The sequence below is a fragment of the Bombus impatiens genome, unplaced genomic scaffold, assembly GCF_000188095.3.
Source record: "Bombus impatiens unplaced genomic scaffold, BIMP_2.2 scf_0089, whole genome shotgun sequence".
NCBI lineage: Eukaryota > Metazoa > Arthropoda > Insecta > Hymenoptera > Apidae > Bombus > Bombus impatiens.
In genome coordinates, this window is record NT_176508.1 from 935,826 (window position 1) to 960,142 (window position 24,317).

Here is a 24,317-nt window from a genome sequence, read left to right on the forward strand (position 1 = left end):
TAGACCTCCGCCGAGACCTCCACCAAGGCCTCCACCGAGACTCAAACCTCCGTGGCCTCCCAGGCCTCCGCCGAGACTCAAACCTCCATGACCTCCCAGGCCTCCGTAACTTCCTAGGCCACCGCCGCCTCCAAGACTCAGTTCCAGTCCTCGTTTGCTCTTCTCTTTCGTCTCAATGGCGGGTTTCGTGCTCGATTCCTTAGCATCCCCAGCCAGGGCTGTCGCCACCAAGGCGAGTATTATAAGCTTCTGAAGGTATAAACATGGTTAAGTGAACGAACGGTGTATTTCGACAGACGTGATGTATCGTGTGCGGTGTCTGTACGTTTCCTTGCGTCGAATGTGATTTACGTTGTTGAAAATAGCTAACTTACATAATACCCTAACGGGAGAAAGTGCGTGGCGAAAGCGATATACGAAGCTCTAGCGATAAATGTAAGTTATCACGAACGTGTTATCGTGTTATCGATAAGAACACGGCTCTTCCGACTTGTGGCTACGACTTTAACACTCTAGACGCGGTGAGGTAGAGAAACAGTATCGAGGGAACGCGCAATAAAGAACAATAGAAAATAGAAGCTTTCTTCGATGTAGCTCCCTGTTTGAAAAATGTTCCGCAACAATGCAACCGCGTATCGCTGGCGAACTTTCTCCGTTTCTCACCTTACATAATCCCTATCCCTTTGTTCGTTTCGTGTACGATAATCTATGATATGTATCGTGTATGAATATAGTGGGGTACCGCGAGCTCACCTGTGGAGTGCTCATGGTATCGTTCGAAGGTGCACACTGAAGTTACATCGCGCCAATCACTGGCATATATACCGGCACTTTCGCCGTGGCTGCTGGCCCACTCCCCGGAAAATCCTACTCGTCCGCCAACATTAAAGTGGACCGATTGTGCTACCACACCGTGCAAAGGCGTTCGTTCGGCGTTAAGCCGTTTTCCCACGGGCTACCAACCAGCTGGTTGATTACTACCGGATCCCCGGATCTGCCGCACGCGTAACATACCCCCTGTACATTCGAACTGTTTCGAATCGCTCTCTTGTCCGTTCACTCGTCGAGGAGGAGCCAGCAATTTAGCGTGCAATGATCGCAGCGACCAGTCTTCTTCGGCGTTTCTTTTTCTTTCACTTCGGAAGGAGCGGCGCGATCGTTACTCGCCTCAGATTCCGTCGTTCTCGCTCGTGCCTCGTAAAAACGATTCCGGACGTAATTCCGATCGAACCTCCTCGGTCTCTTACGCAATGCCTCTCCGTTCTCGATACACGGTAATATTTTTCAGATCTCTCCGATCGAACAGAAGAACCGTAAGATCGCTAATTCTCCTTAAAGGGAATTTCTTTCCTTTTCCTCTTTTTTGGTCCTTGCATTGTCTGTATTTTAGCCAGGTATTTGATATCGTTATTACGAAAGCGCGTTACGTCACGCGCGTTACTGTCTCCTGTGGCTCGATAAAGCGAATTTAATTGCAATAAATTGCAGCAATGAATTCTTCGATTACGTCGATCGACTAATAGATGCGATTAAACGTCTAACGAAATTTCGTGACGCGTTAAAGCATTTGCTTATAGCAATTGTACAACGCATAAAGTAACGTTTATATAATCAAATCGAGAGGAAATAAATGTAATGTCGGAACCTGGAATACGGTTTAATCGATGTGAAGTTGTAAAAGGGGTATAATTAAGGGGTTTAATATCGAGGATAAAATCGACCGATAGACATTTGCGAAGCCTTGAGTGCTTCGTTTCTTTCACCGGGGCTGCTGAGTGCGTAAATCTTCGCTCGTACAATGTAGTTCAGAACCTCCAAGCCTCTCATTACGCGATCAAACATACCTCGCACAAGAAAGTTTTTGGTAATATACGTAACACCGGTGAAAATAGCTGGATCGTTGTCCTCGCAAAGGTAATGGCACTTGCGTGCCATCGCACACGTTTCCAGATATCGAGCCGAACCGTAATTAATTACGGCACGCCGGTTTTTCGTCGATTTCCATCGGTAATGTAGTTGTAATTAAATAAGGAAAAAAATTGTAAATGCGCCACGACGAAACTCGCAAAGGGACGCGACTCGCTGCGAAACTTTCTCCTCTTGTCTCGGACACGCGCATGTTATGTACTTAATTGACTGATTCCCGGCATTATGCTCGATGCTTGGTTAATTAAAAAAGATAGATGCACGATATGCGAAGGAAGTTGTTAGGCGTCACGGTGAACGACACCATTGTCGCTAACGTCAATGCTACGCCGGCTCTGATCTTTCGTGTTGCGCGTTTCTAGCGGCAGTCGTTTTCTTTTAGCCGACACTTTCCTCGGATTCACGAGACAAAACAGGAAAATAAGTCAGTGTGTCGGATAGGTTCGAGCTTCCTTCGAGCAACAGGTGACTTAATTTTGCGAAAGAAAACAAATTACAATATTCTTGTGCGTTGCGGTAGCCGTGTGAAACGAATCGTTCGTTCGTTCGTTCGCCTTTGGCTGATTCATCGGATAGCAAATTGCAACGTTGCGCCGCATTTAAACACGCTAATAATTGGTTTCTATCGTACACATATCGTAGCAATTAACGAGCTGTGAACGTATTATAATCTGATCGATAAACTGGCCGAAGAGGGGAGAAAACGTCTTGCGTTGATGTTAAATCTAGCGATGGTAATTAATAACACAGCTACCGGGAATGCGTCGATATTTCGTTCAGCTGACAGAAACTTTTCACCAGGACCAGTTTTATGACCATTTTATGGATACTTTGACATTATACGTGACTCTCACTTCTGACATGCCAGCTAATATTTTAACCGGGTTTACGAAATTAATGCAAAGTGATTTGGCCAGAGACCACTTTCATTACAAGTATCACTAGTCCGCTAGAAAGGAGTCTTCTATCGTGAGCAGAAAAAGTCTCTCTGCTCGGCTACGACTCTAATGTACCTTTAACATTAACTCGCCTGGCAAAGGGCAAAAATATATCTCGAGATATTCGTCATCATTTCCTAACGCGAAAGCGAGAAATCGTTAAATTAGATTCAATGGTATCTCCACCACGAACGTACTATACTGAACGTTTAAATGCTTAAAATCTTGTTCATTAATATTCACACAATATAATACTGTTGATAAATATGCCGGATAGAGGCCGTAGACAAGTGGAATAAAGGAAGAAGACAAGACGAAGGTGAAAAGGTGAGAGAACGGGTAAAGGTAGACGACGAAACACCTTTTAGCATGCCTTTAGCGAAGGCACGCTAGAACGCGAATTATGTTTGCTTCTAGAGGAAGAGAGGAAGTCGCGAAAAGGGCGAAAAGGGGAGAGGGCGTAACTGGAAAACGGCTTGATAAACACCTTGAGCGAGAACATCCATCCATATATTCATGAGAGCTACGGTCTGGCCGACTCGAAAGCCTTTCCGATTATTGCATAAGGTTACGTTTGCGGTCGGTGAAGCAGAAATGCAGACTTCGCGAAAATTCCGCTCCTACCGTCTGCTTGTACGCTCGTCGACCACAGGGATTTACTTCGTACTCTTTAGGCTGCATTTCTGTAACCGTGGTGCACGAATGCAAAGTTCGAGGGCTTCGATTCCTTCTAACGTGGTCTAAAATCACGTCTGGCGGTGATTCGAAGGTTCACGATACGATCGAATTAAAACGAGAAAGATCGAGGAAGTGCGTTTTTCCGCAAGCAACACCGATAACATGAGATCGCTCTGGGGAAAATGAGAACCAAAGGCACCGATAAAAAATTCACGACGTATCGATAACAGGAAGTACAATATGCAGACGTTTATGTAATTGGCGTGTTACAAATAGCCGTGAATTACTAGAAAGCAAGAACTCTCGGCAGAAATATCGTAGACAAAAATCATACACGAGTATAATAGAATCCCCACGTAATACGATCTCGAGTACTTAACAAAGTTCCGTGTACGTAATATTACGTACAGTGTTGCACGGAGTAAAGCAAGTTTTGGTCAAGCAGATCGTAATTAAAAACGATTTCTTAACATGTGTCTTTTTATATAAATATTCAAATTACCGATAGATAATCCGTCCGAAATGCTTCAAATTGCGTAACAAATAACGATTCAGTAAAAAGGAAAGAAATTGGAGAAACTACATAATCGCGTATTCATCGACGTAAAACGAACGTACGAGCGCTCGCAAAAACCGAAGAAGTGGAAGGTATCGCAGATCGTATTTTATGGATCTTAACACCTTTCGCGCGTTTTAATTCTTGGGGGGTAAATGCGGCGTAATAGCAGCACGAAACGTATCAGTGCTGGCATGGTAATTACAATTAATCGCAGTAAAATTGACCAGGTCGTAGAATCGATCCGTGTCACTAGCTTTAAATTCAATGAATGAAACTGCAACGTCGAACAAACACATTCGCGTCACAGTGGCTTGCGCAATTACCAGGTTACCGGCGCGACGTTTCGTCTAATTAAAGTGCGTCGTTATGTCACTTGATGTACGTCTTAACATTTTCTCTTCGACATTCGAGACGATATCAAACCGATATGCCATGGCATAAATTTCCAAACTTCATATTCACGGATCGCTTTCGCGTCACGATGACGCACAGACGGCTATCGAACTTCTATCGATAAACTTCGTTCTCATATGGAAATCACTTTCTAGTTCGAGGAGATTGCAACCGCGGCAAATCACTATAAATTCATCGAAAACAATTTAATCCAGGTTGAAGGTGAGACAGAAACTATCGACAAACATCTTCCTCTCACTTTTCATTCAGCCCGATCGGACTAACCCAATCGAACCGACGTCGCGATGGCTCGGCCCGTCGAAACGCGTCATGCTAGCACGGCTACGAGTCAAATCAATATTTTCAGATTCAAATATGGAGATTCAAATTCAGATATATGGAAATTTATTCCCGCCGATAAGCCTGATAAACCATGGATACGCGGGGATATTCTAATGCTCTCGAATAGGCGAGATCGAGGTACAAAGTCATTCTGAAATTAACCGCGCCCGTGGGATCTCCGAGTGATAACCAAAAATCGTTGCAGGCGGTAACTCCGAAGCATACGCGAATGAACCGCAAATAACGTTCGATCGGGTGGGTAGTCGATATATCCGTTACGACGACGATTCCGTTAGTTTTACTTTCAAGAATATAGATCGTTTTATTATTACGATCCTTTGTCGTTTAAAACTTGATCTCCTACTTCGTTTTCAAATAGTTCTTTCCTCGTATCGTATCAATAGTACCGTTACCTTGTATCGAAGAAATCATTAAAGTACGCTAACTGAATTTAATAGGAGCGCATAACCAAGAAGGAACGTTTTATTCCAAACCAAAAAGTTTCCGACGGAACGTAGATTAAACTTACGCGCACAAGTGTATAGAGAGTTTCGTAGTAAGAGAAGCTGCTTCGTTCTCGGAAGCAACGAGAAAAAGGTGCAAAGATACGGGAGGATGTAACTCGAATGCCTGCGAGAACTTCTAATAATTCGCTTCTCGCTTTAATTAAGCTCTTAATATTAATGAAGCTCTCGGGAATGTGAGTGCAGAGATGTAGGAACGTATTGTGAGAAGTAATCGGATTAAAAAGAGACACCGTCAGAGTCGAATCCGTATTAGTTGCACCGGTTCGTTCTGATGGTTCATCCTGTAATTGAAAACTCGCTGGCTCGGCAAACGTACGTAAGTAACGAGAAAGTTTGAAGCGATCGCTCTACAATCCGGACGAGCGTAATCTGAATCGAAACTCGATCGATATTTTTCTTTTTATCATCCTCCGAAGATTCGACGAATTTCGACTTGTTCTAGATAGAAATTGGAGGCGCGTCCTCGCACACAGGTGAAATTAAGAATCGAACGAGACGAAAATGTATCAAAGGATTTGCCGAATTGTTAAAGAAGCTTCGAAAGCTTAGGCAGCATTCAGGAAGAAATTGAACGGGACGCGAAGCGACTTGCTAAATGTTGGCTGACAAAAGCTAACGGAGGAAAGCGTCGTCCACGGCGTCGTTCTCTTCCTTTCCTTCTCTCAACTTCCTACTCCGCAACAATTTCATCGGCACGCTCGAGTTGCCTGCCGGACTGGCGGTTGCGTCCCCTATAAAAGCGAGGGTAGACCATCGAGGAACCAGTGTGCTCACTGTCGACCAACATGAACAGCACAGAGAAGCTGAAAGTGAGTAGCTCCAGTAAGGCAGCCACTTGAATTCCCGTCTCTCGAGCCAAGCGAACGAAACTGACGTTACCGGTGAAAATTTGAGCGTGTTGTCGTTCTTCGTGCAATTGGTTAAATCAATCGAAGCATATTCGTCGAATCGGTGTACTTTTCTCCTAAGAAGATCAAATAATACTTACGTTGCACGATTGTTTTCTTGCTATTTGTCGCTCGTAATAGCGAAAAAAGAAATGTTATCGCCATCAAAATCCCCTCTAAAACCAATAGAAAATATCGTTCGAAACAATGTTAATAATCTACGATTTACTTCCCCCAGATCTTACTTTTCTGCGGCCTGGTACTGTCGGCCGTGGCCGAGGAAGCGAAAAAGACCGCGGAGTCTAGCGCCCAGCCAAAAGAAGAGAAGACGAAACGCGGCTTGGAGCTTAGCTTGGGTGATCATGGCTTCGGAGGAGGTTATGGAGGTGGAGGCGGAGGCGGAGGAGGATTTGGCCTTGGAGGCGGTTTCGGAGGCGGCTTTGGTGGCAGCGAACATGTATCCGCGGAACACGTCCCGGCAGTCACGGTCACAAAGACCGTCCACGTGCCAGAACCTTACCCAGTAGAGGTCACAAAACATGTCCCCGTACCCGTCAGTGTACCAGTCAAAGTACCAATCGACAAGCCATACCCTGTCCACGTGCCTCAGCCCTACCCTGTTACAGTCGAAAAGCCCGTGCCTTACCCGGTCGAGAAGCCAATACCTTACCCTGTGAAGGTGCCCGTCAAGGTGCCAATAAAGGTGCCTCTGCCGGTCAAGGTACCTGTCAAGGTACCGGTCACTGTACCAAAACCAGTGCCCTACCCTGTTAAGGTGCCCTTGGTCGTGAAGGAGGCTGTACCTATTGTCGTGAAGGAACACGGAGGTGGATTCGGAGGTGGTTTCGGAGGTGGACTCGGTGGAGGATACGGAGGTGGACACGGAGGTGGATTCGGTGGTGGACTGTCTTTAGGAGGTGGACACGATCTTGGCGGAGGTTATGGAGGTTACGAGCATTTGTGAAGCAAAGGCTTGTACTCGGTAGAGTATCAAAGTCTTTGACCTTCTACGTACGTCTTGTCCATCGATTGCAACAAGACGCAATTGCTGATTTCGTGAATTCGGTCATCCGAGATCACGAGACGCTTGCTGGCCGAAACGTGAACACCAATCGACGAACAAGCGTGCCCTTCGTAGTAGACGTCAGTCGAATATACCAATATTGTATTCACCGTGATCCCGAACCTTAAATTTTAATATTGTATAATATTTTTTTTATAAATGAATAAAGCGATATTTTTTTATACATAACAAAGCGATTACGTAACCTTCGCAGGCATAAGATTGCTCGATAAGGAAAAAAGCTGCGTTAGCGGTTACGCGATCGGGAGGAATCGCGACAGAACTTTCACCGATTAATGTTACGTTATGAGGTACACTTGCTTTACCGTAAGCGAAATGTCAGCGAGAAAAAGGCTCGTATGAATTGTACGGTCGTTAACGCGAATAGAATCGCCACGCAAATTAATAGTGTAGAAAGGGAAAACGAAATGAACGTTCAACTGCGTAAAAACTTGTACCGCGGAGTTTGACGACGTTCACGCCCGCCGTTCTCTTCGAGCAATCTCGATGTTTCCACCATTCCAACCCTTGTCTTCTTTCTCTGTGTTTCATGCAAATCTTACACAACGATGCTACTTCTCGTGCTAATAAATTTTCTATAGAATTTTTCCGAATCGAAATGTCTTCACCGAACTTAACGACATTTCCTTGATGAGCACGACATTATCCGAACGAATCATAATTCCTAGTAATTAGCAAACGAAGAACCCTTTCTCCTCTTAGCCTGATTTCATTTCCGCGTGCAACGTTCGTTTCCCCTTTACGCTCTCGCTAATCTGATAACAAATAGAAACCGAAAGTGACTCCGGTGTCCGTGTGATCGAATTTTAAAATCTGGGAAAAGCGTGTTCGACGGGCGTCGAGAGCGCAACGTTGGAGTATGTTACGTGTACACGCGGTACGAAATTACAGAAGCGTGTCGCGTACGTACGCGACTGTGGTTTGCTTGGCTCAGCGAATTCGCCAGAAACGAGGAGACGTGCTTACGACAATTTCAGCTCATTGACGAATGCCCTCTGCGAATATCCGTTCTATCGACCTTGTCCAACGATCAAGGGAAACTACGTCGTAGCAGCACAATCGTGTTTCGAACATTCGCCTATCGATTGCAAAATTATATTGGAGCATCCTGCTCGCTATTTCGAACCGCGTGCCGAAGAAATTATCGCTGATTTAGAGAAACAAGCAAGTTGCTGCTGCCACGAGTTGCATAATTGTACTTAATTGACGAGACGAATAGTAGACTGTACACGGTTCAACTTGCTTCGCATCCAGCGAAATATCAGGAAATGATCGAATCGAATCGTAACAAAAACTAAACGGTATCCGATTCGTTTAATTAATTCGAACGCTTTCGATAGTGAAATTGAATTTTCGACGATACGGAAAGTGAAGAGGGGGTGGCTACCGCTGGTAATGCACCTGTTTTAATAATAAGCAGTTTATAAACCACGGTGAAACGGGGTTTCGTTACCGTATAATATTTACCAGGTCTTTAAGATACAACAACCATTAGCCAGGTTTATCTCCTAGCGACCAGGCGAGTTTTAAAACGTGCTAACCGATGCTTTCGTATATAGCAAGACACGCAGACTGTTGGTTAGCAAATCCCGTTATTTAACGTGCCGCAAGCCAGGTAATCATATTTAATGGTCTAGGAAGTTCGCGTAAGAGAGAAAGAGAAAGAGAGATTTCTTCGATCAGCCGGAGAATGCATATGGATGGCGTTCGCGTGCAAAGAGGAACGATGCAGATACGATGTTGCCTCAACCATACACATTGGTACTTCTGGTATGTCGATTGCATACGGCAAGTTACGTTTCCGTCAATTGTGATGTAAACGTTTTTCTTTTTTTTTTTTTGCTCGAACGCATTATTTTTTCCCGTGTATCATTTTCATCTGTTTCGCGTTTAAATCGAGCAAAACGATTTTTGACGTGTAAGCAACGCAAAATGTTATCACGAAGTGTAACGTATGATAGAAGGATACTCGTAATTAGCTTTAAGGAAACACCATTGACTGTGACTAATACTTTCCATATCTATATTATGCAATCTCTCAATTATTTCGTACCTTGCACGATCGTAAGATTATATGCAAATACTTGAAACCGCGCTAAATTTAAAGTACACTTAGATCGATCGATGAATCCTCGAATTTTCCATTGTTTCGTTCTCCGTGTTTGTTCAACGGAAGATAAATATAAATCCTTCAAAAGTTGCAGGCTTTCATTTACTGCGTTTCGAGTTTCGTGCCGAGTCGCTCTCTAATAACTACGTAAGAAAATTCCCAATTATTTATTCGCATGGCACAGGAAAGCAACTTCTGTGCTTCCTCGTTCCCCAGAAATTGGCGCGAAATCGTTGAACACCAGGTGTTTCCGAGAAATCAGAACGTGCTGCAGCTCGACGTAGACGCGTCTACCCATGTTACGCAACACGCTTTAGAACGATGTGTCTTATTTTCTTTCGTCTTTTCTTTTTCGTTGTACAACGTACAAAATCGTGACTTGGCGTTTGCATCAATCTCTATTGTGCCTCTTCTATGGAGATACTTGGAAGAGACGAATAAGGAGGTACCTTCACATTCGCACTACTTTTTATTCTGATATACGTGGAAATCCGCGCGTTGCGTCAGGAGCTTCCCACATACGCACCGATTGCGACGTTATGTTATCGTGCAATCTCCGCACGTTATTATTTCCGCTATTTGCCCGATTTTACACGCTAGCCTCGCGTGCTTCGTTTTACACCGTGATCCGATTCATACGATATAAAGTTTCGTTAATGATCTACACTGGGAGAACAATTTTTTGTACGCATATCACAAAAAATTAACGATAAAAACTGTTGCGTTTATAAAGAATACATTAACCTAACCGCTTTTAGTTTTGTATACTAACTTCTTTCCCTGCGTAACTTCAATGGTAACCGTTAAAGGTATCTTTTATTTCTTTAGATTTTCTATTTAGCATTCATTTAGATTCGTTAAAGAAATCTTTGTGAACTAAGTAACAGGAATACCGTACGAATAGATTCGAAAGTGACGTTTGAAAGCAAACGTATCAACGTTAAAATAATAAAGCTATACTTTCTTGTTTTAATTAGAAAGACGCGGGGGCTATTATTATTGTTTTTATTGCAAAACGTTCATATGGTTGCCTGATATAATAATGTAGCAAGAATGCGAACTAGTTTGTTACGCGTATGATGAAACATTTGAACCTTTGATTTCGTACTGACTTAGTTTCCTTCTTTTTCTTTTTTTTTTTCCTTTACAAATGACGAAACATCTCTTATTTGCTGTACAGCGCATACATTTCTGATATTCCCCTTCACTTTCTACGTAAACGTATAAACTTGCTATACGTGTCAACAAAATCGAGCAAATGGAATATCTTCATGGAAAATGGAAATTTATAATACATCCGTAATGTAGGAAGTAGGAATGCTCTCGAGAAAAGTTTCGTTTCAAGCTCGCAAAACAACCGGAACAGGAATCTTCAGATTTTTTAGCACGACGCAAATATGTGGATAGAAACTGTCACGTGCCTATCTATCTAATGGCGTATTCCATACTTTCGTTGTCTGCCCCTTTCTTATAGATTTGCAAAATCTCTAGCATTCCATACCAGTATACAACGCGTTGCGACGTGAAGGGAATATGCAATCCTTCATTCTATACGATCAGTCACGTTCGACGATAGACTCTACCTTGTTTGCACTAGAAATGATCGTCAACATTACGTTAATATTGGTTCTGTCAACACGCACGCATCTCGAGTTTGCGTTTTACTTGCTCGCACCCTCTTGCCCTTGTTGCACGGTGAAAAAAATAGAACATAAATTGATGAAAAAATGAAACGATACTGAGATGAAACGAAGTGGAAGATTCGTAAGATCGTAATATCGTGAAATTGACAGCCTTAAAGAAGATATTTAACTAGTTACGTTAACGAAGAACTTTTCCTGCAATTTACAGCACAATTCTAATGAGAAACAGAGTTGTAACTAAAATAAGACCGTAACTTCATCGTAATTACTAGACCGTAATTTCACAGGGGTGCGACAAATTACTTCCACCACCTAAGCCATGTTCCTCCCTGATAAAACTTTATCGAATTCCTGAAGGAAAAGAGGAGCCACGTGGAAAATAACATCCGTTTAATCAACATTATTGAAAATGAGGAAACTGGGACTACGTTTGTTACGAATATTCGACAGATTTTCTTCTATCTTTCGCTATTCGCATGCAGTGTTTGAATTTTCTATTTAAACGTCAAATTGACGGTACTCTGTCGCATTTCGTTTTTCCATCGTTATTAATGCCAAAGTAGTCAAAGGGTACAAACAGAAACAGATAAACGACATTCCTCTGTAGAGAGAAATACATATGTATAATTATATAGCCTTGCTATTTCCATACTTCATATGCATATTCGATCAGAGAAATCACCGTAAAGAGCTGTAGCAACGGTGACATCTGAATTTATCACCATATTAACCGGTACATCGTGTTGTAGAATTCTAAATGTAACTTTCATCGGAAATAGACTAGATAGGAATGCCTTATGTTGCGCAACGTGTCACAGGATTATATGTACTCATTTAAATTCCACTCGAATCTTTGTCAACAATCTGTCTCGCATGATGCAGAGTGTCTACTATCGGCTTTTCTGTTACCGTACAAAGTTACCGGTCTCCCTCCCTTTTGTACCTTTTATTTGCATCGTCGCGGAGAAACTTTCCAAGTTCCACGGCACCGGAACCATCCATCGCGATCGAAAGTTCCTTGTACCAAGACCGTCGTCGTTCTGAAAAATCTTTCCGGTGTGTGTGCATGGTGTCGTAATGCCTGCGCTACAGCATTCGTACACGCGGCCACAAAGTCAATGAGATTACGCAGACCAACCCATGCATTTCCTAGGTCGTACGAGATCGCTTGTGCGTTACAAGTGCACAAGCGTCGATCGAACGTTCGATCTTTGCTTCCGCACTGTTCCCATCTCTTTGAATCGTAATAGATATTATACAAGTGTAAATGCTATGCATGTTATTCTCTCTTTTTTATTTCTTTTTTTCCATTTGTCTCTTCGTTTTTCTTTCTTTTTAAGAAAAAGTCATTCTGCGTTGTGTATGATTTCGCGAAATTTAAGAACGATTAAGCAATATATTGTACAGGTTTTATCGAGTGCACGAATTAGCGAAATTGTGAAGAATCGAAAACTCTTCCGCGTGTTAACGAACGATAAAAATCGGAAACGAAAGTAGAGAAGTCAGTGATTTAGAATGTAGAATGCTCGTAAAGTAAAATACATAAAACAGGTACGTAAGTACGTATTTGAGTAATATATCATCTCTAAGTAATATATGATTGTCTTACAAAAAACAGATCAGATATAAATGATACGTCAATGGTTTTATTCTCTGTTGTAATTTATGAAGCTAAATCATACACGATATACTTGAAGTATTAAATCTAAATAGTGAAAATAATATACATGGAAAATATAGGATAGTACCATATCTACAATTTTATTTTAAGATCATTATTTACAAAGCAACATAGTGGATTAAAGCTATTTGATATAACAGACAGTATTCATGTGTAAAAATTGCTTTTAACATTGTCGCTATCAATAATTTACTACATATCTTAGTTTCCAACTTAGTTCCTGATAACTTAGTTTCCAACAGGACTGTAAAGAATATAATTTTTCATTGGTATTGGTATAATGAAATTCCATTTACAGGCACTTATTAGATAAAGACTTTTAAAATCGTATAAATACTTTCATAGAAACTGATGTTCATATACTTCCATATTTCTATCTAATCTAATATCAATCTATTCGATAGTTCTACGTAATTTTAATAGCAGATGAGAATCGGTAACCAATTTTCTTCGAGTCTATAATTACATATTTTTCGTTTCTTTACATTCTATAATTACAGAGAAAAATACGACTTATTTCAGCTCTATGGTATAGGAATGTTGTACAAAAAGTGTTTTATGTCCAACTGTTGGAAGACAGTGCTCGTGAAATATTACAATTACCTAATTATAAATATAATTATTATAATTATGTATATTACTTAAAAATTATATTAACCAGGATTCATAACGTTAATCATGTTAACTATAGTCTCATTTTTTGTAGCAGGTATATCATCATCATTTGTGTTATCATTTAAGTTAGGTTCTTTGTCAATTACTTGATTTTTAGAATATACAGAATTAGATACATTAGACACGTGATCGTTTTCAATTAATCTATTTACACCTACATGTGTATTCATAGATACTATGCTATCTTTTAATATGTTAGAACTATTGTTGCTATTAACAATATTAAGGCTTGTAGCGGCAGTGTGTTTTAAAGCCAAATATTCATCGACGGAACCCATCGGATGTTTTTCGATAACTTTATTATTAATTGCCTGTACTATAGGCAGTGACGAAGGACAATTTTTATTCGGAGACGTACTAAGCTTAGAAAGTCTTTGACGTTCCCTTAATCGTTTACGAATTTCCGACTGGATCTTCGACTCTTTTATTACATTTTGTACATCGTCCGTTTGATAATAACGACTTGCCCAAGTTTCAGTTCCATTCGATTTCTGTGAGGAATTTGTTTCCATTTGCGATTTGCATTCCTTCTTTTCAACAACTTTACTATTTTTATCGTTCTCGCTATTTTCTATATCATCCATATCATCGCAATAGTTATCTAAATCAATTATTTCATCTAAGTCAATGGATTTTTCTTCATCTAAACCTACTTTGCTTGAAATACTTGTTTCGGTAGAATCGTGTTTATCTGAAGGATTATTATGCGTTATTTTTGATTTAATATTATTTTCGTGTACTTTATCATCTAAGTTCACATCTTGTGACGAACAATCGTCACCTTCTGTGGCTTTCATATTTTGACTAGCATTACTTGATTTTATATTATCTGTATCAATTTTGGAAGTTATATTTTTTGATTGCTCTTTTATATGCGACTTTTTCTTTGCTTTTCGTCTCTTACTACTAGATTTTGATTGACTATCCTTACGAAGTATATTATTGCTATAATTACATTTAAAAGTTTCATTTTTATGTGTATTATCTATTTCTTTATCTGTTTCTGTTGAACTCTTAGTTACTTTATTTTCTTTCGAGTTTTCTATGCTATTAATATTACAAATATTATTTAAATCTCCATTCTCAGTATGATTAATATTGTCTTTGGTCTCTATAACTCGTTCGTTTTGTAATTTTTTATTTACACGCACACCACTATGAGGTTCTGCTTCACTATCACTAGACAATAATTCAATAGTCGGAGTTGGTTGGACAACTAATACAACGTCTTCATCTTCAGCGATTGTATTCTGTTGAGCACTAATAATTCTCTCCAATTGCCTTCTACAATTTTCTTTTTCTTTTATCTCATCTCGCTCGGTCTTAGCTTCAGCATTTTCATTTGACGTATCGTTAGTTGGCACAGATTTAGAAGTATCTGGTATTACATCTTCCTCTTTCCTTATTAAAGCTCTTATTGCCCTTGCGCGCATTTCTAACTCTAACAAATCCAATAAGCTATCGCCATCCTTTTCTTTACTTTTATCTATAACATTCTCCTTCTTTACTTGTATATCTTTATGAGTGCAATCAGGAATTTTCTTACAAGTAGACTTACTATCACTTTTTTTACTAAGTTGAGATTTTCCTTTTTGTTTGATTTTCTCTTTCTTTATTTTAGCTAATTTCGAACCATCTTCCTTTTTACATATTTCATCATCGGTAAACCATTCTTCTGTATCTGAGATAATTTCCAACGAGGGTCCTATAATTATTTGTATACCATATATAAATTACCACTAGTAAATCCTAAAATGCATAAGAGTAAGCATACCTGAATCATCTGATTCATTTGTATCTGATGATTCTAACATAGGTTTCCCATTTAAGATACACAATATACGGCTTTTTGACATGCCACTTAATTCGTTAGCACACCATTTTTCTAACTGTCCAAAATCCATTTTCTAAAAGGAATAATTCTGTGAACTACATTGTATAAAAATACTTGATTCTAATAAATAGAAGAGAAACGACAGTCTACTTAACACGTGATGTCAAGAATTGGCATACCTTTAATGTTTGAGGTAACATCATTTGTATTTTTTCAGCTTTAACTGATTTAAAAAGTTGACGTGCTAATTCCCTGCGATCTGACAAATATTCCTTGATTGGTTTTAAATCTCTAGCATCTACTTCTTCGTCAGATGATAGCGAAGAAGAACTGCCAGATGAACTACTAGCTTCCTAAGATTTAATATTATGTTTCTATTGATTAAACTGTATGAATATTTATTCAGAAGAAATATTCACAAGAGGTATACAAATGTTGGTAAACCACACTGAAATAATACGAAAGAAAGTGATTACCTCACTACTGTATACACTCTTCTTCCCTTTTGACATATTTGATTTACGAAATATTCAATATGTATTAAATTCCTACAAACAATTCGTATAAATAACACTCAAATTTTACGACTTCTTATGATATCGTACAAACGTTGTCTGCTTTCTGCATATATGTATTTTTAAACCCTAAATACAAACGTGAACTAAAAAAAACATAGACGTATCATCTTATAGAGCTTTGTGACTCATGTTCTGAAATACCGATCATGCAAAAAGTCAAATTTCTACCAAGCGAACCTTGTCTCATTCTGTCTTAATCCATACCACGTCGGTAACATCATCTGGTAACGCTAAAATCTCAAATAAGGATCTCACAATCCTTAAGAACGTGGAATATGAAAATATATCCGATGTAAAATCTATGTTGCGAGTTGTTTATGGTAAAACAGCTACCTGCTACTGCTACTCGTGTCAGGGAATAACCTATCTTATTGTTGACAATCATTTGTCAACAAGATGATACCAATTAAAGGAAACAGAGACTTATGAATAGTTCGAAGCATAGCCATATAGAAATATTTTATTTTTAAAGATAGTATTATTGGTATAAGAATATTATTTCTTGTGCGGAATTAGTTCTGTGATTAATAATTGACAGATGACAGATAACCAAGTTAGCAATTAAAATTTGTACTTCCTGTTTTCTAATGTTGTACATAGACGCTAATTCGTGTCTTTTGATAAAAAGTGAAACAGACTCAGTTGTTATCACTAGAAGTGATATCTCCCTTTCAAGATATGTTTCATGATAAAGTCTATTAAATTCATTGTATATGTGCTATATTTCTGATTTCTGTATTCACAAATAATAATAAAAAATAATAATCAAAAATGCTGAACAGAGTTAAATCAGTATTGATGAATGTTGTGGGTGGAAGTGAACTCGGTCTGCAATATCCTACTGACTCAGATAACGAAGCAGTAACAGATTATCTTAATTTAAACATTGTTGCAGAAATAGAAAATAAACCATATAGTAGACCCAGTTTTCTAGGATTAACAACAGAAGAAACTCAAGTAAGTATTTAGGAGTATCATTATTGTCAGAATATGTAATAATAAGTAATAAAAACACCTTTAATATTTATATAATCAATAGGTAAGTGCTGATCATAGGGTAAGACCAATTATAGTTCCAAGGGATTTGAGTCGGTTACCATGGTGTGCTGGCTATGCAGAATGCATAAATGCTGGAAAAAGCACATGGAATGAAGATCAAACTTCTGCAACCAGAGGAGACCTCAAATTATCAGATGTTAATGTTACGTTACCTTATGTCATATTCTCTATGTTTGATGGGCATGCTGGCTATCAAGTGGCTTTAACGGCAAGACTACACTTACATAGGATAATCCTTGTAAGAACAGATAAAAATTTTGCTGATATATTTCAACGTCAAATTTTTAAACCTAAATTGTTTTTCCAGGGAAGATTAATGGCAATACCTGGCAATATGCTGCTAAACGAAGATGAAGATGAACTGATCAAAGGAAGAGATTTAGTAATTGGTGCTATTGAATTAGCATATAGACAAATGGATCAAATGGTAGAAGCACAAGCTCAAGGAGGAGGTGGAGGTTGCACAGCAATTACCATTCTATTTCTCAATGGTAGATTATATGCTGCAGGTGCTGGTGATTCAAGGTAATAATGCCAACAGTTAAATTTCTAATATGGATGATAAAAATTAGAATATTACCAAATGTACACTTGACAGAGCTGTATTAGTTTTGGGAGACAGTCAGCGTGCATTAACAAGAGATCATACACCTGATTCAGAATCAAATCGTGTCAGAGCATTAGGTTTTCTAAGAAGTACCGAATTATTGAAAGGTCATTTCACACCACTAGAATTTAGAAAACGACCTTTGCAAAAAGAATTAGGATCTATGGTTTTGTATAGAGAACCTTATATGACTGGTTGGGCGTATAAAGTCTTAACGCTCTCTGATTTGAAGCTACCTCTTATATCTGGACATGGCAAAAGGGTAAATATTCTCAATATCAGAAAATATCGTGAGTTAGTTAAAAAGGATTTAATATATTTTTACTATATAGAGTCGTGTAATGGGTACTATAGGAGTAACGCGTGGTTTTGGAGATCATGGCTTAAAAGCAGCAAGTACAGGAGTTAATATAAAGCCATTCCTATCATCACAACCCGAAGTGCAGTCTATAAATTTAGATAGCTGTAATCTCACAGAACGTGATTGCATTATTGTAGCTACAGATGGACTTTGGGATGTTGTATCAGATAAAACGGCAGCAAATATACTTAGAAAGACACTTACTCCAGATAATCCATCATTGGAATACAGGTATTCTTTCTTCTCTTTCTTTGTTCTTAGAAATTAGAGAATTCGTATGAATTAAAGTTCGTAGTAATTAAAAATAAAGGTTATAAAATTATCTGTTCTACAGACTCACAATGGGTGCTCAGGAATTGGTACAAGCAGCACGTGGTAGATTAGTGGGACGAGCTTGGGTTGGTAAATCAGAAAATCTTGAAGAAACCGATGAGAAGTTTTCACCTATGGCATCGGTTGATGATATCAGTGTCTTAGTGGTACCGTTATATCCTTACTTGTGCGAACACAAACAATGGTTGAAAACAACGCAACAAGAAAGAAGATATTCTATGGATTCATTACACATATCAGTTAATAATTCTGTATAATAGATGATCAAAACTGTAGATATTGATTACATTATGTTTAAGTAGGAATGTTACAGTTGAGATCAAGTGTATATTCACGAATTAACACCATGATTAATCACCAAAATACTGTTGCTTTTACATTGCTTTTAACAAATAATATTTATATATACCGAATTTTTAAGCTATCTAGCAGTTATTTTAAGAGTGATAATTTATTATATACTGCCACTTTATAAAAGTGTAATTAAGAAATGCCATGATTATTTAACAAAACATTCCAATTGTAGAGTGTTGAATATAATGTAATTTAAATTTTAAATAGAACGCAGCACCTAAAGTAGAGATAAAGTCTGTATAATTTTTAAATTGTACACATTTATCATGAGAATTGTAAGGAAAGTGTCGTAAACAAAATTTGTATGAAGATAATATTACTATAAACATACTTTGTTCTGAGTGATTTTACCTGTCTGTCTTATATTTATTTTCACTTTAAAATGATCAAACTAAGATAAATACAAATTGTAGTTAAGTAGTTGATTCGTGTAAGATATTAAAGGAAGTAAGAAAAAGATTTAAATATATTTTATCTTACCTTCGTATAATCTATTTTGATTTTGATGTAATCAGTGTAATTAAAACATTAAATAAACGTTGTACTGCATTTATTTAAATGAGTTTAAAATTATTCTAAACTCTTAATTCTCTTTAACTTAATAAACATACTTTATTTCTACTTTAAACTATACATATTTGAAACGTATGTAATTGATATATTCAATAATACGATTTATTATTCAATAAAACGAAGAAAATTGCAAATAAAATTTATCTATGACTTACATTGCGATTTCCATTCCAGGGTAAATGATCCATCGATGTTCATTTCAACGTTCTACACTTATTTCACTTCACATTTAGAGTATTATACATTTCAATTTTTGTACATTACGCTGTCTGTAAGACCATTCGATCGCGTAAGTTAAACAACTTTTTAATATAAATTTATATCATTAAAATCTCAACATCTTTCCACACCGACGCGACGCGTTTAAGTTGAGTCACGTGACGTGAACTTTTCAAATTTTTCAACGAATATTATAGTGCGCATGCGTTGCGTCAAATTTAAATTTGAAATATAATGTAGTACATTCTTTACATTCGTCTATATAAATAGTTTGACAGTTTATATACTTCACAATATATCATTTATGAAATATTTTTATATTTAAAGATATATATATGTAGATTACATGTAAAGAAGAACACAAAAATGAAATAGAATAAAAATATACATCAAAATACGTACTTCAAAAAACATTCCACAATTATGAATACTTTACTTCACTTTAATACATTCGAAAAGTTTGACAAATAATTTTTGAATTTTCAAATATTTAAAATTACAATTTATAATTTAAAACATTCGAAAATATGTTTCAAATTTAAAAGTTCGAATTTTTCGAAATTTCCGTAAGTGCTCATACATGCTTCGTACTTTAATATATACATATAGGTATATTTCTATTAATGATTAAGGCCAGTTCCGAATGCAGAACGATTATGTTCTTAGTTCTGAAGTAAACATTAAATTTCTTCCACAGAGTTGCAATAACAGTTAAAAATATGGACTTCGGTATACGAGGAAAAGCACGCACGTAAACCCTTTAGGCATTTAAAGGGGCAAGTGCATTTCCGCGTCGTTGGGATGCCACGATGTTCCAAACTGTCAACTTTCATAAATTTAATTATGACGCATAATCAAAATAGAAAGCAGCATTCTGGTTTCGTCGACCAAAATTATGAGTTTGTTAAGGCTACTACGAACGCTATCTCCAAAGAACTTCTTCTATAATTTATGTGAAAGATTATTAATCCTATTTTCTGGTATTCCAGCCACGATTTCAAACATTATTAAGTACCTTTTTATCGAATCTAATCGCGTAAATTGCTTCTTCGAAACGCGGCTGATGCCACGAAAAGATAACGTCCGGAAAATTTTTACGAAACGACCGGCAACAAAGGTGCAGATGAATTTTAATGTATCATCAATGTCGTTCCAGAGTAAGAGCGACAGCATAAAAGGGCAGAAAGATAAAAAGCGTCGCGAATCGCCGTAAAAGAGTGGTCTCCACCATGCAGAAATACGCGGCGCAGTTTCGGGAAACTAAAGCTACTCTGACAGTTCCTCGTTGACCCCTCTAGCTCTGTTTCTGTTTTAAAAAATCATCGCGGCTTGATTTGACAGTTTTCCAAACTCTTCTTTGCCATAAGCTATTAAAATCTGCATTCCTTCGTTCCTTTGGAAATACCATTTCGACGCGGCTTAGCCAATGGTCTATATAACTGAGAACTGTGTTATATTTCACACAGAGAGTATACGTTAAATACATTCGAAGTATTTTAAAATATATTGAAAACAAGAAAAATGAAAAAGCCTCAGGTTAACTAGAGATATATTTTAATACTTTTACATATTATATTACACGATGTATAATGTGAACTCAACTCTTAGTTTATTAAGGAAAAATTGATGACGCTGCATGATTTGACCGACATAATTCTTGCCCATTTTTGGATCAAAAAACCGGCATGCGTTACTTTTTTAGCAAACGTCGGACCACAGATATGTTTTTCGTATTGGCGAGTTATGACAGGCTATCTGTCACGGTCATCATCGATGGTAACTTCAAGGATACCAAGGGACGTAATGCTTCTCTCGGTAAGGGTGGCGAAGGAAAGGATAGAAGAAAGAAAGAACGAAAGAAACGGTAACTTACGGTGTATCGGAATGGTCGCAAGTTAGGGGTCTCGTACAGCCTCGATACATCATCGTTAGAGAACTTTGGACGGCTTCCTGGTTACGCTATTGATGGCTTCCTTCGATAGGACATGATGTATCAGCCTTTCATTGCTGCAACGTGGAACGTTGCAGCCGGTTGTAATTTAAAAGTAAAAGCACGAATTAAACGATGGCATAAAACATTTGTCAACGATCGTATTCGTATATCAATCATATGAGTCATATCGTTCTATGACAACCTATTTCTAAACCTAGCTGGTGCATAAATTTTTATTTGATGGGGCATGCGATAAAAATAATACACTTCGATAAAAGAAGTGATAATGCTCCCCTTGATCGAGAAATTAATTGAATTCACGTACTGGTCTGGTGCATACGGAGTTTCGTTTAAGCATCTGTATAGGTGGAAAAGTACCGTAGCGACGATAGGGCTTGTCCAGTAATTTGTCTCGCATATTTCTCAGAACTCAAAGTCAACTTCGCCTCGTTAGTTTCACAAGTGACTCGTGCCTGTTGTCAACTCTCTTAGCATCTCCGAACCTAATGTCCCTTGGCTGGAAACTAACGCCTAGTTGCCGAACGTGATGCAACGGGTAATGCGACAAGTTTGCCGTCAAGGGATTATGTGACCAGTTCTCTGTTTGAGTCTGTTAGTACCTTCACGGTATCCATATTTCAGCGACGTTGCACGCTATCCGTCTTTTACGTTTAGTTCAGGTTTATACTGCGACTAAGTATATAGTCTGTTTAAAAAAATACGAACATTACATGTAACGATATGAGTAATAAATATTTTTAAAATAAGCTTCGACATTATTTTGTAATCAAGTAAAACGCATCTTACACGTGCTTGATTATCAGTAAACGATTAGTCGGAAAAATATGATAATAATCTTTCGATTACGCGAAACGATCGAGATTTTAAGATAATGACGATAGCAAAATAAGAACCGCATAGAGTTCGATCGACTAGTGTAAAGCAGTGTAAAAGACGAACGGGAAAGAAGGAAAGTAAAAAGCAAGTATCCCTTTTCCCATCATTCCTTTCTTCCTTCCTGTCTCGTTTGGTTCATGAATTTTTTGCAACCATTAACTATTTTTTTTCTTTAGAGATAATGGTGGTCCGTTATAACGTCTGTAGATTACAGAACGAGTCGACGGGCGACCAGCGAGGATTTCCTAAAAAATTTGTATCCGCAGGGATTGGAAACGTAGAACGATTACCCGCATATCGACCCACGTACATACACCTACATCTATCGGAAACGGACAGATTGAACTAAATTAATGTTTTTTCGCGACACATTCGCCTTCTACACAACGCCACAGAAATAAGCTTCCTAGGTCTTCCTAAGATCTCTTCGAAGACTATTCTCATTTTCTGTCATAGATACGAGCGGAGAGGAATGTCCGCAACAAGTAGCTAAACTAGCGCAACGACAGATATGAAATTCTTATGAAATATTAAAAGAATTTGACACGATTTCATTATATGCGAAAGACCTGTTAGTTCATACGACTTGAAGGGTCATTTTTTAAGGAGAAAATAATTGAAACGTTTGAAATTTTGTTTCTAAATCGAGTCTCCTTGCCCGTTTGCTTTTATTATGTCTTGTTATTGCGTTATAAGTTATGTAAAGAATCGCGAAGGTGGCGAAAATATTACGTTACTTTGCAATTATCAAACGGTTAGAAAATTATGATTTATTCTCTGTTAAAATTCGTTATCAACAATATACGTTAAACAATTTGCATGAACGACATTTGCCATTTTCTATACGGTAATGCATTTTTCGCGAAAGAGGAAATATCCATTATGTAGCGCCTTCGGAATCGCGTTGCGCGTCGGTTCGCGCCGACGACGGAAACGGTTATCCAATATCAAATTAATGTACGTCAAGGCAAGTTCTTCCATGGCATATGCTCCGTGCTTGGTGCGCCAATAACTCCATTTTCGCTGACATAACTCGTAATCGTATAATCTGCCGGGCAGTCCGCCTGAAACCAGCGATTCCGTTCTTTACCGATTACAAAGAATGGAAAATATCCGTTTTATACCGATGCTGATCGTTTAGCTGCAAGTGATCCAAATCGAATTTCTACTAACGTTGAAGAACTCAAGTTCGTTAATTCGTCGAGTCGCACGTTTCTCGCGAGATCTTTATTTGATTAATTCCACTTCTCGTTAACACTCATAGGTAGATAAAAGTTTCTTAGATTATGGAGCGATTCTAGATAAGGATAAGCGATTGACTCATGGCTAAGCTTTTCACGGTAAAAAGAAATTTCGTCGAAGACGGCAGACAACAGACTGCATTGTATAACGTGCTCGAAGATGGATAACATCGAGAGCGAAAGTACCCGTTCGAGTCGTAATCGATTTTCTGACGAATCCGTCGTTTCACAACACGCAATAACATTTCTGTAGATTGTCCGCATGACCAAACCGAAGCTTCGTTGCCGAGTAGCAAATGGATAGGTGTTATCTTAGCTAGTTACGGATCCTTCGATAAACACAGACGGACAAACGTTTCCTAATTGTGCTGGCAATTGTTTACGCTACCTCGCAGCACCTTCCGGTCTTCCTGCGTTCATGGCCATTCCGTGTTTGTCTCTCCGCTTCTTGCTCGTCTCTGTCACGTCTTCCGGAAGAACGGACGACGAAAATTTCGTAGGAGGATCAACGACGAGAGGTCTTAATTAAGTTGCTGACGTCTAGCTTCCTTTTCCTTTATTACATAATTTTCTTCAAACGAACGAAAAGTTCTGTTTGTCGTATTAATTTCTGTCATCGTGACGCCGTTCGAACGGATCTTTCGCTACACGTGAAACGCGTCTGCAAAGATACATCTTTCCAATTCCTCGAACAATTTTCAGAAGATTCGATATATTCGTGTCGTACCGTTCATTTATTTCGAGGCAGTTCAGCACTCGAATAACAGAGGTTCGATCTGTTTCTCGTTTTTCTCATTTTTCTGCTTCCCATTCAACCCTTGCCGCGTTTAAGCATCGTCGTCACAACGATACATCGATTTACTGCGGTTTTACTACTGGCGCGGT

The 24,317-nt window shown here is 38.5% G+C and overlaps 4 protein-coding genes across 4 annotated transcripts in view; 2 read left to right on the forward strand and 2 right to left on the reverse strand.

Annotated features, from left to right (window-relative positions):
* LOC100748201 (probable H/ACA ribonucleoprotein complex subunit 1) overlaps window positions 1-1,690 on the reverse strand; it is a 2,656-nt gene extending 966 nt beyond the window's left edge. The window contains 2 exon segments of the mRNA XM_033324981.1: window positions 6-249; window positions 754-1,690. Coding sequence (XP_033180872.1) covers window positions 6-249; window positions 754-819 — 310 coding nt within the window. The 5' untranslated portion in view covers window positions 820-1,690.
* A 4,357-nt stretch (window positions 1,691-6,047) lies between these two features.
* On the forward strand, window positions 6,048-7,476 carry LOC100744400 (probable H/ACA ribonucleoprotein complex subunit 1). Its single transcript, XM_003485878.3, has 2 exons — window positions 6,048-6,172; window positions 6,489-7,476. The coding sequence occupies exons 1-2, from the start codon at window positions 6,149-6,151 to the stop codon at window positions 7,212-7,214; spliced, it is 750 nt and encodes a 249-aa protein (XP_003485926.1). The 5' UTR covers window positions 6,048-6,148; the 3' UTR covers window positions 7,215-7,476.
* Window positions 7,477-13,060: 5,584 nt separating this feature from the next.
* On the reverse strand, window positions 13,061-15,937 carry LOC100748323 (myb-like protein X). Its single transcript, XM_003485910.4, has 4 exons — window positions 15,754-15,937; window positions 15,457-15,630; window positions 15,218-15,350; window positions 13,061-15,148 (listed from the first exon to the last, which is right to left on the reverse strand). Exons 1-4 carry the CDS (start codon window positions 15,787-15,789, stop codon window positions 13,422-13,424), a joined length of 2,070 nt encoding a protein of 689 aa, XP_003485958.1. The 5' UTR covers window positions 15,790-15,937; the 3' UTR covers window positions 13,061-13,421.
* A 226-nt stretch (window positions 15,938-16,163) lies between these two features.
* On the forward strand, window positions 16,164-19,128 carry LOC100748563 (protein phosphatase 1H). The gene is made up of 6 exons (XM_003485912.4): window positions 16,164-16,812; window positions 16,895-17,152; window positions 17,222-17,439; window positions 17,513-17,783; window positions 17,854-18,113; window positions 18,217-19,128. Exons 1-6 carry the CDS (start codon window positions 16,627-16,629, stop codon window positions 18,470-18,472), a joined length of 1,449 nt encoding a protein of 482 aa, XP_003485960.1. The 5' UTR covers window positions 16,164-16,626; the 3' UTR covers window positions 18,473-19,128.
* Window positions 19,129-24,317: the final 5,189 nt, after the last annotated feature.